General features: G+C 35.1%; 1 protein-coding gene across 2 annotated transcripts in view; it reads right to left on the minus strand.

Moving 5' to 3' along the window:
• The window catches only part of LOC126822205 (myc box-dependent-interacting protein 1), a 34,155-nt gene extending 26,695 nt beyond the window's left edge, over positions 1–7,460 (minus strand). For both annotated transcript variants that reach the window (XM_050550952.1, XM_050550951.1), the window contains exons 1-2: positions 7,334–7,460; positions 876–1,011 (exon numbers count right to left, since the gene is read on the minus strand). In XM_050550952.1, coding sequence (XP_050406909.1) covers positions 876–1,011; positions 7,334–7,423 — 226 coding nt within the window. In that variant the 5' untranslated portion in view covers positions 7,424–7,460. The remainder of the gene's footprint in view (positions 1–875; positions 1,012–7,333) is intronic.
• Between the last annotated feature and the right edge of the window lie 9,399 nt (positions 7,461–16,859).

Genomic DNA, 16,859 nt, shown 5'->3' on the forward strand with positions numbered 1-16,859 from the left:
GCAGATGATCCTACCAGCCTTGGATTCAACCCATACCACTTGACTCAAAGAAGGTTCTCTATTAGCAGTAAGGGGAATCCCATGAAATTAGGCAGATGATCCTACCAGCCTTGGATTCAACCCACACCACTTGACTCAATGAGGTTTCTCTATTAGCAGTGAGGTGAAACCCATGAAATTAGGCAGATGATCCTACCAGCCTTGGATTCAACCCACACCACTTGACTCAAAGAAGATTCTCTATTAGCAGTGAGTGGAATTAGACAAAGGACCATGCGGAAACCCTTCAGATTAAGCAGATGATCCTACATGTACCAACCTTGGATTCAACCCACACCACTTGACTCAATGACTAACACTTGAAGCCAGCATTGTTTTCAATATTTGGCTGGAGAGCTCAAAAGAGATCTACTTAATTAAAAAATCTCCCTCCTAAAAAGTTCCCTCGGGGATTTGGTAAATAAGGGCAGTTGTGTCATAATAAAGAGAGTAATTTCTTTTATTCAGGGGTATTAGGGGCAACAAGATTTATATAACTATAAGTAGCATACCGTAGTTGCACATTAAACAGTAAATTTTGACTTCAACAAATAACATATTGGAATTATGGGGATCAATTTTCAGCTGAAAGGTGTTCATAACAAAATCTCTTGAATCCAGATTCAGACACTTGATGGTGCTAGCGCTCAATTGAACACTTTCACCAACAATGTCTGTTGAAGAATCACTTTAATCAACTATCAGTCCTCCTCCCCATTTGCACTGCCGCATTATTAAAAATAAATCATCAGACATCCCAAATTCAATTGTAATGTAGGTATCTGAAGTGAATGAAATTTCTATAATTCAAATAGAAAATGTAAAGAATTTCCCACCTTCTATACAATGTAGATATTTCTTTAATTCTTTCTGTAAATGATGTGCTGATTCTTGTTGTCTGTCTATTTTTAGAACTAATTCATCAAATTGTTCATCTGTTGTGCGATCAGCTTTACCTAAATTCTGTAAAACCTGAAAAAAAAAGAGAGATACTGAATTAAATGATTGTGTTGTAACTTGTAAATCATAGACAAGTATATATCTTTCTCTTTTTACTGTTTTTATTTTTAGGAACTGTTTTTTATTTTGTTATTTTTTTATAATTTTTCTTTTTTATCATAAATTGTATTTTTCTTTGTGATTGTTAAGCGCATCTGAACACTTCGGTGAAAGATGCGCTATATAAATGTATTAAATAATAATAATAATATATCGTAGTTCGAAATGTTGCTGTCCAGGCAAAATTCTCATATTGCTAACCTATTAATCTAATTAACTTTCGGACACAGACATCAATCGGGCCAGTGGAATTCACTGCAGAACAAGATTGGTAGCACTGCAATGAGGTATACTTACCACAGAGAAGTATCAAGAATATAATCATGTTTACATTTTATTTTTGCTTTCTATTCAAGGGAATATAATTCTTTCTACATCAACATGTAGGCCTACATGAACATGTAACTACAGTATTGTTTCAACATTAATAACAAACAATATGGAAAACTGATGATGGACAAATAATTTTACTTGGCAAACGTCCATGGCAATCTATTACATGTATATTGGGATATTAAACTCAACTGTAATTTTATTGACTACATGTACAAGAGGACTATAAAACTTTATTTTATGATCAGTAGTGGAATACCACGTTTTATCAGTGAAATAAGAGTGTTATTCCACTTGCTAAAGTAGTCCATGTTGTTTTTACCTAAAATGTTTGTAAAATCATAAAATAAATAGAACATTTGTCGTTTTGTCGTGAATAACATATTTTATTTCATCTCAAAGCAAAAGTTTTCTTGCTTTGAGATGAAATAAAATATGTTATTCACGAAAAAACGACAAATATCCTCTATGTATTGTTAATATTTAAAATAAACTACAAGTAGAAGCGACACAACAACCGTTGTTACATAATATGTGAGTGTTATTTGCTAATACAAGCAAAACTATTGAGTCACAGCCTACATGTACCTACATATATAACTAAAAATTCTATCACGAATAAAGTAGAAAAAAACTCATTATGAATAAATTCTATCCCGAATAAAATACAATTTATTTGTAAATGTTGTATATTGTAAGTATTGACCACCCAAGCATAACCATCATATACAGAATGAATACAGTAAATAAAGATGAGGATGCCAGAGTAGATAAATTGTGTTCTGGTTGAGTGCACCCCAGGTACGCTCATATTGTATTATGTTATATCAGCTCATCAGATATTTTCCTAGATCCACAAATGTAATAAAACCTCCTCAAACACTTCATTCATGATTTCTGTATTTATGACCTTAAAATGACATACTTTTCTTAGATATTTTTAAAAGAGCCAAATACTCTTAGCCAAGATTGCCCTGTTTTTTCTTATGAAGTTTTTTTTGTTGACATTATGTTCTATTACACATATAGGTTAATAGTCTAAAGTTTTGCAGCTGAAAACCATATTACACAACATCTATAGACACAATATATTACAGTATTTTCACTCACCATATTGCAATATCTAAATATATTGTAATTCCAGTATGTGAAAATGCTGTAACATTTTGCATTTTATCAAAATAATTTGAATTGTTTAGTCTAAAAAATTTTAATATTCATAAATGAAAAAGACAAGTTGCCAGGCAATGAAACATACGCCCATAGCAGGCAGATAAGTCGTCCAAGCAGTCAACAAGGGGTGTCACATATTTTTTCTTTTGTTGGTAACATTTACAACACACTAAAATCTGATTAAGAGTAACAACCCATTAAGTAATTATCAAAAATCATTAGAATTTGTTTGGCTTCTTGTTCTGCCACATTCTAACGTTAAGTATACAAAACATTTAATATCATGAAATTAACTGTTCAAGTTATCAAAAATCGTTGAAAATCAATAGATTCTGTCATATCCGTCGTCTCATGACCTTAAACACTGTGTATAAATTTAAAGTCAATCGGGTGATAATTTTGATCTTGAGAGCATCCACAACAATTTTCGAAGTGATCAAGGGCCATAAGTCTGGCAGTAATTACCGGACATTGTTAAATATACTAATGTCCAAAAGAAAGTATACACTGTGCATTTCGTGCTGCATCAACCAAAGTCGTTTTCCATCGTATACGGCATTTGGGTACAATGTCAATTTGTTTCGCTTTTTTTATTTTGCTTAGAAATGTTGAGTTTTGATGCAAGAGACAAACTCAGTAATGTTTTATCAAATGTTTTTAATTTAAATAAAGCTTAGTCATATTTTTAGTGTGTATAATTTCTTTTGGACATTAGTATAAATGAAAAGGCTTCTTCGTCTAGAGTGTCCACAAGCAGTTGTGGACGACAGACAGACTGATGGACAGGGTGACGACAACATAAAACCACCTGTTCCTATTGAATGGAAGTTTCTCACTTTCAATCTGGGCGTATAAAAAGACAGGTGAAAACAACAATTTTTCATTTATTAAAATATCAACTTTGAGACATAGTATGTCAACCACCATTATGGTGTAATAGTGATATACTCAAACATTTTTTTAAATTGGTTAAAAATTGTGACCTCTAGAGGAACCACTAGCTAGAAACGCGATTTTTCATACAATCAGGGGCCATAATCCAGGAAGTTATGGTTCGTTATGTGTGAATATCGAAGGAAACATACATTTCAAGTTTCCTCAAAATTGGATACAAATTGCGACCCCTTAGAGTGACCAAAAGCTAAAAATGTGATTTTTCGTACAATCAGGGGCCATAATCCACGAAGTTTAGTTATGGATAAAAATTGTGACCTGTAGACAGTCCACAAACATATTGTGGACAGCCGGACATTCAGACGGACAGGGGCGATAATATAGTATACTCTTCAAAAAAAGTAGGGGATATTCAGAAACAATACAAAACTGCGGAAATTCACTGCTGTTTTTATTAGAGGTAACCAGTGTATGTTAATAACAGGCCAATTGCCTACACATGAACATAAACAGTTCATATGGACGGCTTATCTGACGGCCCCATTTCACTCGCAAAGATATATACTGTGAAAATGGACGTTTTTGTCTTAATAATGAGTAATTGCTCCACCAATCCTCAGACATTCAGCAATTCATCGTGGCATGCTCCAAATCAACCATCCAATCACGATTTGGGGCAATCTGACCCACTCCTCTTGCAGTGCCATGTCCGATTCTTGCAGTTTTGTCGGTTGGCGACTAAAGCAAAGATTCGCTAAACAGTAAATCATATGCAAGAACCGATAGGAAATCAAACATGGATAGGATAAACCAGCACGCGGCAGTTTTCATCAACCCTTCCTTAAAGTGTCAAATTTGACAATGAACCCCTCCCACGTGTATGGCGCTATTGCGTGTCGCATGTGCTGCTCAGTGGTTCTGTATAGGTATTTGCATTTCAATATCCCTACTTTTTTTTAAGAGTATCAGTATGTATAAGTGGGCGTATAAAAATATTGTTACAGGCTATTGTGACAATTATAATTTCTCTTAAAATAACAAATTTTTACTGAATTATTTCCCTCTTTGAGTTTTATGACTATGTGTCAAAATAGCCGGAACATGTAGTACATGTGAAACAAGATGATCTATGTACTATAATTAAATAGATAAGTATATTACATTTGAGTGTCAATTTCCTTTGATGTGTCAATTCATAATTAATGTCCTCAATTTTATTTTCTAAGAAATTCTAAATTTGAAAAACCAAATTAACTGTGGATGCGTCACTGGGCACATAATTTATCTTATAAAACTCTTCAGTCCCTTCCATCCTTCCCCATATCATGCAAGTGGTCTACAGTGGAGGGCAATAGCATTTTCACTATGGTGGACCAAATTTCTACGCCACATTCTACAGAAAATTTGCTTAACAGTCCAATTTTTATATGCCCACATTTTCTTGTGGACGTAGATTGTCGTCGCCCCTGTTCGTCCATCTACAATTTGTGTTTTGATAATGTACAGGTCAAAATTTTTATTCAATTTTGACGAAACTTGAAATATAGGTTGATCTCAATATATTGGCATGTATTGGTCAGTAACTTCATGGATTATGACCCTTGATTGTACAATTGGGACTAAAATACGGTTCAATTTTATTTCAATAATTTGCTTGTGCAGGGGTCTCTTAGCAGTGGGAGGAAACCGGAGGACCCAGAAAAAACCCATGAGGTTGATCAAACAACCCTACTCCTTGTCCCGTAAAGTTCGGCCACCCAGATATGAGATCTTCAGCCGAATCGTCCACAATCATTGACATCCATCAAGCATCATCTACATGTAATAATGACACCAATGACATTTTTTAAAACTTCTACTGTCAATGTAAATCACAGATGAGGAAAACAATGACCTTTGTGTATTTACAGGTGTACCAATATTATTTATTACCTATATATAATATATACATATACAACCTGGTTATTTACGGCTGATTAGGCAAGTAAGTGACTGTGACTGATGTCCAGACATGATTGACCGCTGTCCAGATTTAATATGGCCTGAGGACACAGTGTTAGGTAATAACATATACTGTATATTTGTATATATGTGCTACAAACATCTATTTAGATGTATTCATGCGAGAATATTTAGGTTGTCTATCACAACATGTAATTATTTTTATCTGAATATATAAATCATGATATATCATATATGAAAATAACGTAAGGTACCATACATGTTAACAGAACATAATTTTTATGGGAAACAATCAATTTTTTTGGTGGTCTCATCTTTATCAAGCACAATAAAAATTGTGTTCTATTATTGTGTTTCTCAATTTCTAAATACCATTTAAAGATTATCATATATACATGTGTGTCAAAAGGGTTAAATTAAAAATTTAATTTTTTGAAGATTTACCCACTAGATTAGTTAAGTAATATTTTCATTAGTTCGCTTCAGAAACTATTGGTCTGAATTCTGAAGATGTATCCTTATTTCTGAAAGACAATGCATGGGAATACTACCTAGAAGAATTTGTATAAACTCATATTATGTTAAGTAATCCGACACCTTGCAATCATATGAAAAATATGATTGACAGGTCATCAAGTCTGTGAATGAGTACAAAATCACCAATTATCAATCATACAGGTAACATACATTTGGATATATATGGCAATAACTATTTGACAGTGACATATTTAAGGATGAGGCCATTGGAACTTTTTCTCACCTGCCCACTTCTGAGTAATCAAAAATAGGGTACATACCAGGGACGCCCAATAACTGATCACTTAATCAATCAAATAATGTTGTCTTGCATTATCTAACTGAAAAAAAATCTGCTTGAATAGGGATACCCTCTATGTCCCCCATTAATATCAAATTGATTACCGGTAATTACAATGTTTTTTAAAAATTGAATTGGTATTAAAGTGTTGTAGCTGACATCAATAAGTTGATGCGGACACATATCAAAATTTACAACGACAAAGAAATCTATCTGTGAGTTTGTGCCTGGCAATGTCTGAGAAAAAATTACAGTTTGTTCAGAAATGCAATGCACCTTGATCAATAAACTTTTAGTTATTATAAATTACAAGTAAATGTAACCATGGCAGCGGCAATGCCTTCAACTTGGATTAAGTGTTTTGATGCAAAGTTACCATCACAATAATATTGCACTTCTGGCTTATAGTACACTTCAAAATTGCATTCATTTATTGACAAGATGCAGGCCTTATAGATATAATCAATTAGCCAACAGCAATATGAGAAAAAAATATATGACCCATATTTTAAAAATCGGGTAATCTGGAGATTTATTTACACTACATAGGTATTACTGTTGTAAATTTACTGTGATTAGGATCAGTTATAAGGATTGTTTTTATTCGGCTGTAACTAATCCCACTAGATCTTTAAACACGTGAGGAATGTCAACACTGACACGCCCACTTTTATTTTCAAGGGCAGATAATCACACCACGACTCAAAAAACAATGTTAATTATTTCTCTTTGGTTACTTTTTACACTTGTAATTAAGCAATATCAATAATTAATTCTATGACCCCAAAAAACTGTTATTCAAGCAGTCTGTTTGGGTTTTTTTACGAGTGCAAAATAGATGTACTATTTTGGTTTGAATGACCGAGTTTTTTCGATTGACGATTACTGTCACTCGCAGCACCTCGGTTTTATCTGATTATTCTCTCCCGATTCCTGACACCTGCGGATTAAAGTTTTTTATTTGCACAACTGACAACGCCATAAGTTAAGTTACACTTCCGGTGATAACTGCAATGTTCGGCTGATACTGCACTTGTAAAAATATATGTCACTTACCTTGGTTTTTGTTCGTGAAAGTTGTTTTTGTGCACGGACGAATATTCCACTCGACTTGTTACTTGCTTCGGCCATGTTGGCTACTGACATCTATTTGTAAAACAGCGATCGGTGATTGGTTGGTTGTATTGCCTATTGTTGTCGTAGAGGATTCATCATTCACCCATCTTCGTTATCCAGTTTATGACGGTGATAACATTTCAAATCGATAATAGGACTACAAAATAACTGTTTTAAAATAAGAAAAGAACGAGACTTAATTAAACAGACCCTAACCTAATCCATATTCCGGCTAATAGTAATAGGGCCTAATAATCTTTTGAAAATATCACAAATGTACGGGAATATAAATTTTTCCAGTAAATTGTTAACTAGTAGGCCTACCTCTAATGACAATTACCAATTTATAAAAACAAATGAAATGTTATTGTTTCAGTAACAATTTACAATATTTTCACATAAAAGCACTTGTCATTTTTATCAATATGTGTACAACACATTAGGCCTACAACCTACCGTTTATAATATCATAGGCATGTTCTGCCCCGTCTGTCACCCCGCATCAAACCGTAAATTGTTTTGCAATATGAACCATGCCGTTCTTGTGAGCATCTTTTTCTGTTCAGCCCCAATCTGTCACGCCACATTCCTTTATTCGAATAAGTTACAGAGCCTCTGGGGACACCTTTCATCTCTGAATTTTTACTTTCTTTTGTCCAATACGATTCTGTCTGGACATGTATGATCTCGTGTTAAGCTGGTCAGAATGAACAAATTACAGATCCTGGTTTTATTATTGGTACTCAATATCAGCCATGCAGTGTCTCACATCAGTCGTTAAATGAACTTAAAAATTTCATGAATGACTGTCACATGGACAAATGAACACTAAGACCATGGAATAATTAAAAAATTCACATTTGACTGTCGCCGTCTATGAATATTTGATCTTGTAAAGAAACGGTTGCTTAATGAATTGTGAAATGACATATTTATAATGGAATAATTTTGTGAATGAGTCCCAAACGAAAAGAAAATGTTTTTTTTATGAATATGCAATGTATAATTACTAAAAAAGATTTGTTTTTATTTGTTAAGTTCAGATTTTCTTTATGCAATGACAATTCTATACAATAATTGTACATTACTAGAAGACAATACTGGATGACAGTACTGGTATAATACTTTATAAAGACCATACTGGAATACGCTCAATTGATCCCATCTGGATAGAGGACAATGCCTGTTCCACAGCTCCTATTCAGCCTACCAATCTGGATAAAAATATTGCTTATAAAAACAATTGACCCCATGGCGATGATGAAATGTCTATTTAATTTCACACAGGCGCCAACGTTTAGTCTAATTGTGCTAGGAATAAAACAAAAAATTTATGGTATTGAAGGCACTTATGACTAGGTAACTCTTAGCAAAAGCACAAACTTTGATACAAATTACTCAGATCGAACAGTTCTAACGTTATTATGCTTGGTCATTTGAAATTTATATTGACATCAGATAAGAGAGATGACTGGTCATCATTGGCATTTTTCAGATATCTAATCTTCCCACGGCTTAATCCACGCTAAACTGTCAAATTGATTAAATAACATTTAATTTAGAAAACAAAATCAACTTTAGATCATCCCTCGACTTGGATTTAATCGGATTAAACAGAGCCCCATCTAAATATTTTAGTGAAGACTATAAGTGTCGCTGACATGTTTCGAACATATCCCGTTTATATCATCTTTGGCGTATTTTTATTTCCTTTTAGAGATTGCAATATGGATTGAAACATTACTCAAATAACAACCAAAAACTTTGATTTCACGTAATGATTTGAAATATAATTCATTTGCATATACTGCTCACATGTACGTCAAGACATTCGGTGATGATATGGACTTTATAATATTATAAGGTCCATGCTGACGTATATACAAGACTTATTCCGAAAATCTGTGAATTGTGAACCATTACTCTTGCCTATGCAGTTACACGTTAAGAGAGGGATGGGACTGCATCTAATTAAAGGAGGCAAGTCTCTAACTCAGTATCACCCACAGTCTTCGAAATTGCAAATACGACTTATTGGTCAATTTAAATCAACATTTCGTCGAACATAACAGATTAGAAATTACAGTAAAAACAGAGACGATTGAATGTAAATCAGTTTATATACATTGATAATACATTATGCGTCACGGCCCATTTGTGTCCATTTCTATGTTCAAAGGATGAGATAGGGATTTAGCTCATTTAAAGACTGAAATTAAAATTAAGTTCTTTGAAATTTGAAACTCTCGCTGTTAACATTATCATATTTTACATGTTATATTTAAATCTAAAACAGGAATTATAATTTAATTGAGTCTTGAGACATACCATCAAGGCGTTAGCCCCGGATATCACCAAAATTCTCCACGTCACTGTGCATATATAAACCGGGTGAACTATTCGGTGACTTCCTCGCAAAACATCCAACAGGACAAATTTTCTATGGTGGTTAGTACAGGGAAGGAATTTAGATAGTCAATTATTCGAACTTTTCGGTAACTTCCTCGCAAAACATCCAACAGGACAAATTTTCTATGGTGGTTAGTACAGGGAAGGAATTTAGATAGTCAATTCGTAACTGCCAGTACGCAGGGGCGGGTCCAGGAAGTTTTGCAGGAAGGGGTTTGCCAGGTTCCTGAGACAATGAGTCTTTTGTATATACTAATATTTGACTTTTAAACAGCTGTGATTGGGTACTGTCCAGATTCTGTAGAAATTGTGCCCCTGGTTGAATTTTTATAACTGATAGAAGACTATCTGATGATAGAGTATAAAGCACACGGCCGTGACACTTTTCTCATAAAAATTGTTGTTTTACAATTTATTTTATGTAGCTGAGCAGGGTTTATGTAGCTGAATACAGGGTTTATGTGGTTCCTGAAGGGTTTAGAATACCTTCTAGCTTAACCCCCTAATGCGCTGTGATCTGATTGAGATTTTGTACGTGCAATCTTTGTAAGACTACCTAGCGATATATTATTGTCTATACAGTCTATCTCTCGGCGAATGCAGGGGGTCCGTATAAACGCCAGTTTTTGAGTCGTCAATTGACCGAGACTGCTGCTTACTATAACGAGAAGTTGGCAGGACGAACTTGTTTACATTTCCAAAATATAAGAGTAGAAATATTGACAATAAAGATAGAAAGCTGTTAATTAATATTATGAAAAACCGGAGTCAATCAGAATAACCAAGGTATATTTTGTAGGACTAAAGTGTGCGCTTTCGATCATGAGCAGGGGTGCACAAACATATTTAAGCCATAAAAACATCGGCCCACTCAGCACTATAAGAAAGTCAATTTTTACCTCCAGTTAGGTCGAAAAGTAGTAGTAAGTATAGAATTATGTAATTTTTAATTTATTTACTCCAGCTTAAAAGCTGAATATTGATTTGCAGGCCTCACTTTGGTTTGATCGAATGTGTACGGGACTCTGGCAAAGCGTTCCATTCTCTCTCGAAACAAACCGGCCCACTCTGCAAAATAATTGATGCCCCACCCCTCTCCCTCTCTCTGTGGATGCTCTCTCGCTCTCTCTCTCCCTCTCTCTCTCTCTCTCTGGGTGTATAAACGCTATTTACGACGATGTGGATACGTTAAATCCAAGGGCATTCATATCATTGTTTCATGTGACTTATCTATATACAGACGACGGTCAACGTAAAATTATTCACATTGATAAAATACCTTGGCTTCTATTTACTGTATAATGTATGAAGTTACACAGACTATGTACATCTAGTATATATTTAATCAAAATGACAATGTTGTTATTATTCAATAAAGTACACTCAGGTTTGTACATAAAATATAGCAGAATTAAGAAACATAATTTGTAAGTGATATAAATCAATAGAAACCAATGTAAACTGTTCAGTGAAATCACTTAAAGTCATTGATTCCGGCGGTTGTGTATTTTTCCGACAATATCTAATTTTCAATTCGTTAAAATCACGGCCACGCTATGATCCAAAGCGTTGATTATGGGCTTGGCATGGGAATAATATCTAATTAATAGTTTGTTTAAAATTTGAGCCCAAAAGATAAATGAAATAAAATGGGGTTTAACGTCCTACTGTTCCGCTCCGAACTGGGCTAATGTAGACGGGCATACGCCATACAGTGTTCTATGAGGGAAATTATGCCCAGGCAGCGGCACTATAGCTACCCTTATATCGAATTCCAACTGCCAAGGGATATTTTACGTGTATGCCAATGTATACAAGGGACCTCGGTTTATCGTCCAATACGAATGACTAGACAGCTGTTCTTGCCAGGCCCTCCGTCCTGCACCACTGAGAAGGGGAAAACACGTCGGAAAATCCCGATGAACTTTCTCGGCCAAGGCAGGGGTCGAACACGTGACCCCCAGAATAGCGAGCCAGCGTTACCCACTAAGCCACCTTGCCCCCCCCCCCCTAAAAAAAACCCAACCCAACCAACCTTTACATAATGCCTCTTTAAAGCAAGACACGTTATTGAGAGAAAACACGTGCATTATACATAAATATTGTATGCACCGGAGAGTAAATTTCTAAATTAAAATGTATTTAACATTTAGTAGGACCACCAGGCTGATTAATGACGTGTTCATCACCACTTTAATGAGGCCAATTACAGTTATATTTATATGAAACATAAAAGCTGATTATTACGTTAACGCAACAGGCTAAATGTTATAACAGATGAAATGATTTATTACACTGTCGGGATAATGTTTCAAACTAATGATTGTGACAATAAAGTGTCATTCATTTAGTTACTGTTATTCAGATGTTTGATGGAGTTAAAGTGCGCATGGCTCTTTAAAACCTTAAAATATACGAAAAATAGGTTAATGTGATGTGAATGCATATAAAATGATTTATATTAAATTTTTAAAAAGAATTAAGACGAATAGCAGGTCGTAGATAGGAGCCCTAAGCTTTCAGTGATGCAGAACGAGCGGTCTGACAAGGAATTAACAGTGTCTAATTGCGCGAATGGGGCGACAAACCGAGGTCATGAGTAAATTCTGTTTCTCTTCCCCACCCTAAAATACCTTAAATAACATAACTTTAATATGCTTCTAATGTTACAGGTCACTATTCCATGGTATACGGGTAAGCCCATCCCTCTTTCAGCGACTCTATATTATCAGTGACATGTAAATAGACATGTAAGAAAATATGTATATCAGTATGTTTTTTATTGTTGGCGTAGGTGGATAAAGTGTTGACATTTATTGCATTGTATTCGAAGTGAAATTTGAGTTAATGACTGAAACATTATATGATAAGATTAGAATGCTTTAAAGAAAGGCCGCACCATAAATAGCCATTATACAGGATAACACAAAATAATACGTCTGTGCAATGATTATCAATCTTGAGGTCCGATATCAATCGGAATTCTTCGTTGAATTCAGTTAATTGTATTATACACATATTGTATAGGATGGCACGGTATCTGTTATATTATTGGGGACAATGGGACGAATTTTTGGTGGGTCCCCGCTCTTTTGTAGTGACACTTGCAATATAAAAATACCCCTAGACAATTGATATGGTGACGTGCATTGTCCTACGCATCAGTCAGTCTCGGACACCCAGAACTTTCTATAGTCTTTAAAATGTAACTCTTGCGGGATTAAGGTGTCATTACTTTTTATTTATTTAGTTTTAATGAAAAGAATGCATTTTGTGTGCCCATAGGCTACTCAATCAGAAAGTATAGATGGCTTTAAGATTCCACGCACTTGGTTTCCAGTTTCGTTTAATACCCCACCCATTACACTAGTATTTTTAAAGTGAACTTTACTTAATATAAACTAATACATGCATATCTATTCACTTAATTCCGTCGCAATTTAAAAAAACCGGAACTTCGACGCACGCGATGAAAAAAAAAATAACAACTGATTATACACAACATCGTTGATCAGCTAGGTTTTACTTTCATTCGATTTTTAGGGCCGTGTGGGAATTATCACAACTCTTTTTCTTCGCATGCGTCAGTTCCAGTCTCTTTAGTGCCAATAATCCCCTTTTCAGCGGCTACATGTGATCACCAGGGGGGTTGGGTGGCCGAATGGTTAGCACGTGCGCGCTGTATCATAAGGTCTGTCATTGAGTCAACTGGCGTGGTTTCGATTCCCTGGTTGTACGTGACAAGGAGTAGGGTTGCCTGTCCAACCTCGTGGGTTTTCTCCGGGTCCTTCGGTTTCCTCCCACTGCTAAAGACCCCTACGGGCAAGCGAATTATTGAAATAACCTAGTTTGTGTCGAGTGGACTAAACCGCATTTTTCTCTCCCTCTCTCTCTCTCTCTCTCTCTCTCTCACACACACATATGATCACCAATGTTTTATACTGAAAAAACTCCATTCCACAGATAAACATCAGAAGACCTTTTAGAAATATGAACCCATTTGTCCTAGTCCCTTAACAATAGTAAACCCTTTCTCCAACGACCACATCACATCTTTGATAACAATGATTCGCCCAACACCGTTAAGCTTTCTTTCTATGTCATCTGTACTTTTTAACATTATCCTTTGTAAATAAAAATATCATGTGATTACCCATAAGGAATGCGCAAAAAAATATTAAAGTCCAGATGCGCCATTGGCATCTTTCGCTATAAAATATCCAATTTCTCACGGCTTAATCCACGCTATAAATCTGTACTCGGAATGACTCGGATTGGTTATTTAAATTAACATCGAATTAAGAAACCAAAATCAAAATACCACGCTAGATAATGTCCCGCTTTAATCGTATTTAAAAACGGCCTATCAATAAATTCTCGATGACAATAAAACAGCGGAGGGATAATTGCATAGCGGGCGGCAATCGATGAAATTTATTTCCACGGTCTTTGTAAATACTGAACGGCATTGAACCATTTTGGACTGATATTCCTCTTTATATTGTTGTTTGCAACTGATTCTTTAGCGCCAACATGACGCATCCGGCCTTTAATTCACTTCACTCCGAGTCAAACTAGACTGGGAGGTCGCGGTTATGTTCATGATCCTATGTATCGAATTACATGTATGCATCAAAACACTATTTATATTTTCTGCCTATCGATCATAATAAAAATTCCCCAGTATCCATAAAACTCGACATGTCTGAAATAGAACCATGAGAGGTTTAACTTTGTCTGTGGCTACATGCTTAAAGAAGTTTGAATATGTTTGCTCGAAAATTAATGCGAATAAAATATTTAATAGATAAAGATTATCTAATTTTGAGTTTAGAAGCAGGAACCAAATTTTGATTTATAAACCACCTGGTTGAGAAACTTGGGTAATATTAACTACTAGTGTTGGTAGATGTGTAGGTTAGATAGAGATATAGTAAGTATGTACTATGTAAATAGGTTATTTAATACAATGGGTAACAATTGCTATAAGTGGGTTATATTATTGTTATTGTTAGATAAAGTATGCTAATGTTTATCTAGAAAACCTGTATACAAATGCTATGAAATAAAACAAACGTATATATATTGTTCTTTCTTTTTGGCACCTTTTTTTAGTACTTTGTATTTAGTGTAGGTTGGTTGTACAGAATGAATTTTGGCTGTGTCGGCTATATCGCTAACATACATAATTGCTTTTTGTCACGGCACTGCGCTAAATATTCCGAATGCCTAACCTTTTTTGGTGGCAATTTTTATGGGTCACGGCCCTCCGTTGATCATCCAAATAGTCAATTACCTGGAATTCGAAAACTAACTTGTCGTATATTGCGGACTATGCCATGCGTTATCACGCTGTAGTCAACTCCAACGAAAATATATAAACCCCAATTATAAACAAGTTAAATTCCGAAAATGTACAATGATGTTATTAATTAAGTGAGCTTGGTAAAATTACACCCCAAGAAAGTAGCATATAGCCAATTCGAGTATCAAATGATAATTGACTTTCGATGCTTGTGTCAAAAATAGGCACATGTCTTTAAATAATAGTAGAAATTTGCAAGGGCAGCGACACTTTTTGACAAGAAATATAAATTTCGTTTAGGATTTTATTATTTTGATTTATCATCTTAGTACCCGTTGAGATGTTCCCACGATATAGTATTACCATAATATAATAAAGTGAAATTGACACTATGGCTGTAACAGGTAAAGATAAACCTACATTCATATATTAAATCTCCGTATAATAATACAATATCTTTACTCAACCAGAAACTTAAACACTCCGCTGTTCATCGCTGAATATAAGATGACCGACTAGCTCAAATATTTTATAGTAATAAAAGTGACAGGTTATTTACATTCTCCTGGGCATCTTATTAAAGCCGCGACAGATCTTTACAGGATTTTATCGGATGCTATCAAATTCTAGGCTAATAATGAAAAAATGGCGTGGACGCTTTTATAAGAGTTTTATTTAAAGTGGCAATATGTTTATAAAAATTAGTTTTTTTTTTACGTCATTAATCTGGCTTTAATCATACTAAATTGTTCAATATGTCTCTTACTTTAGAAATTTTATCAGTTAAAGTCCGGGTACATAAAATACTCTCAAATAACACATTTGTATGTCGTTTTTAATGGTTTCCAAATAATTTAAGATGTGGTGTCTTTAAACGTCTTTTGGAGAAATTTGTAAATATTCATATGTTTTTACACAATGCAAAGATTGAAAATGATTTGAAATAAATGAAATAAATGAAATGGGTTTAACGTCCTACTGTTCTGCTCCGACCGGGGTAATGAAGACGAACATATGCCATACAGTGTGCTATGCGGGAAATTTTGCCCGGACAGTGGCGCTACGGCCTATACTCTTATATCGAATTCCAACTGCTAAGGGATCTTTACCGTGCAAGTCAATGTGTAAACGGGACCTCGGTTTTTCGTCCCATCCGAACGACTAGACAGCTGTCTTTGTCAAGCTCTCCGTCCTGCACCACTAGGGGAAACCTCGCCGGAAAATTCCGATGAACTTTTCCGGCCAACACCGGAAACTATACGGATTATAACAGGCCTATTGTCACTTCTAACGAGGGGATTGGGATTGATATAATTCGTTCCTTTTAAGATAGCCTACCTATATAGCGTACACTATAAATGTCATCAAATTATGTATTTGCGGAAATGGATAATCTGTTTTGGCCGTAGACTCAAAGTCGTCGTAAAATTATAAAGAGACACTGCATCTTTTAGCAAGAACATATGTAATTTATTTTGTTAATGAGAGACTATAGAATCTCTCCATCACTAACATTGCCTACATTCAGTGCCAGATTTACCCATTGGCTCCCCAGGCTGGGGCCTAAGGTCTGAAGATCTAGCAGGGCTCGGGTCAAGGTGTACATCGTGAAATTCCAACCGTGCGATCTTCCCGCCTAACAATTTTGTTCTTGTAAGGCACGCCATCATTGTTCACCCATATTTTCTGGGTGGATAACCCAACCCGTTATACAATTCCCGTATTCAGTATTACTGGGCGCGGGGGGGGGGG

Source organism: Patella vulgata, chromosome 5 (assembly GCF_932274485.2).
Source record: "Patella vulgata chromosome 5, xgPatVulg1.2, whole genome shotgun sequence".
Taxonomy (NCBI): domain Eukaryota; kingdom Metazoa; phylum Mollusca; class Gastropoda; family Patellidae; genus Patella; species Patella vulgata.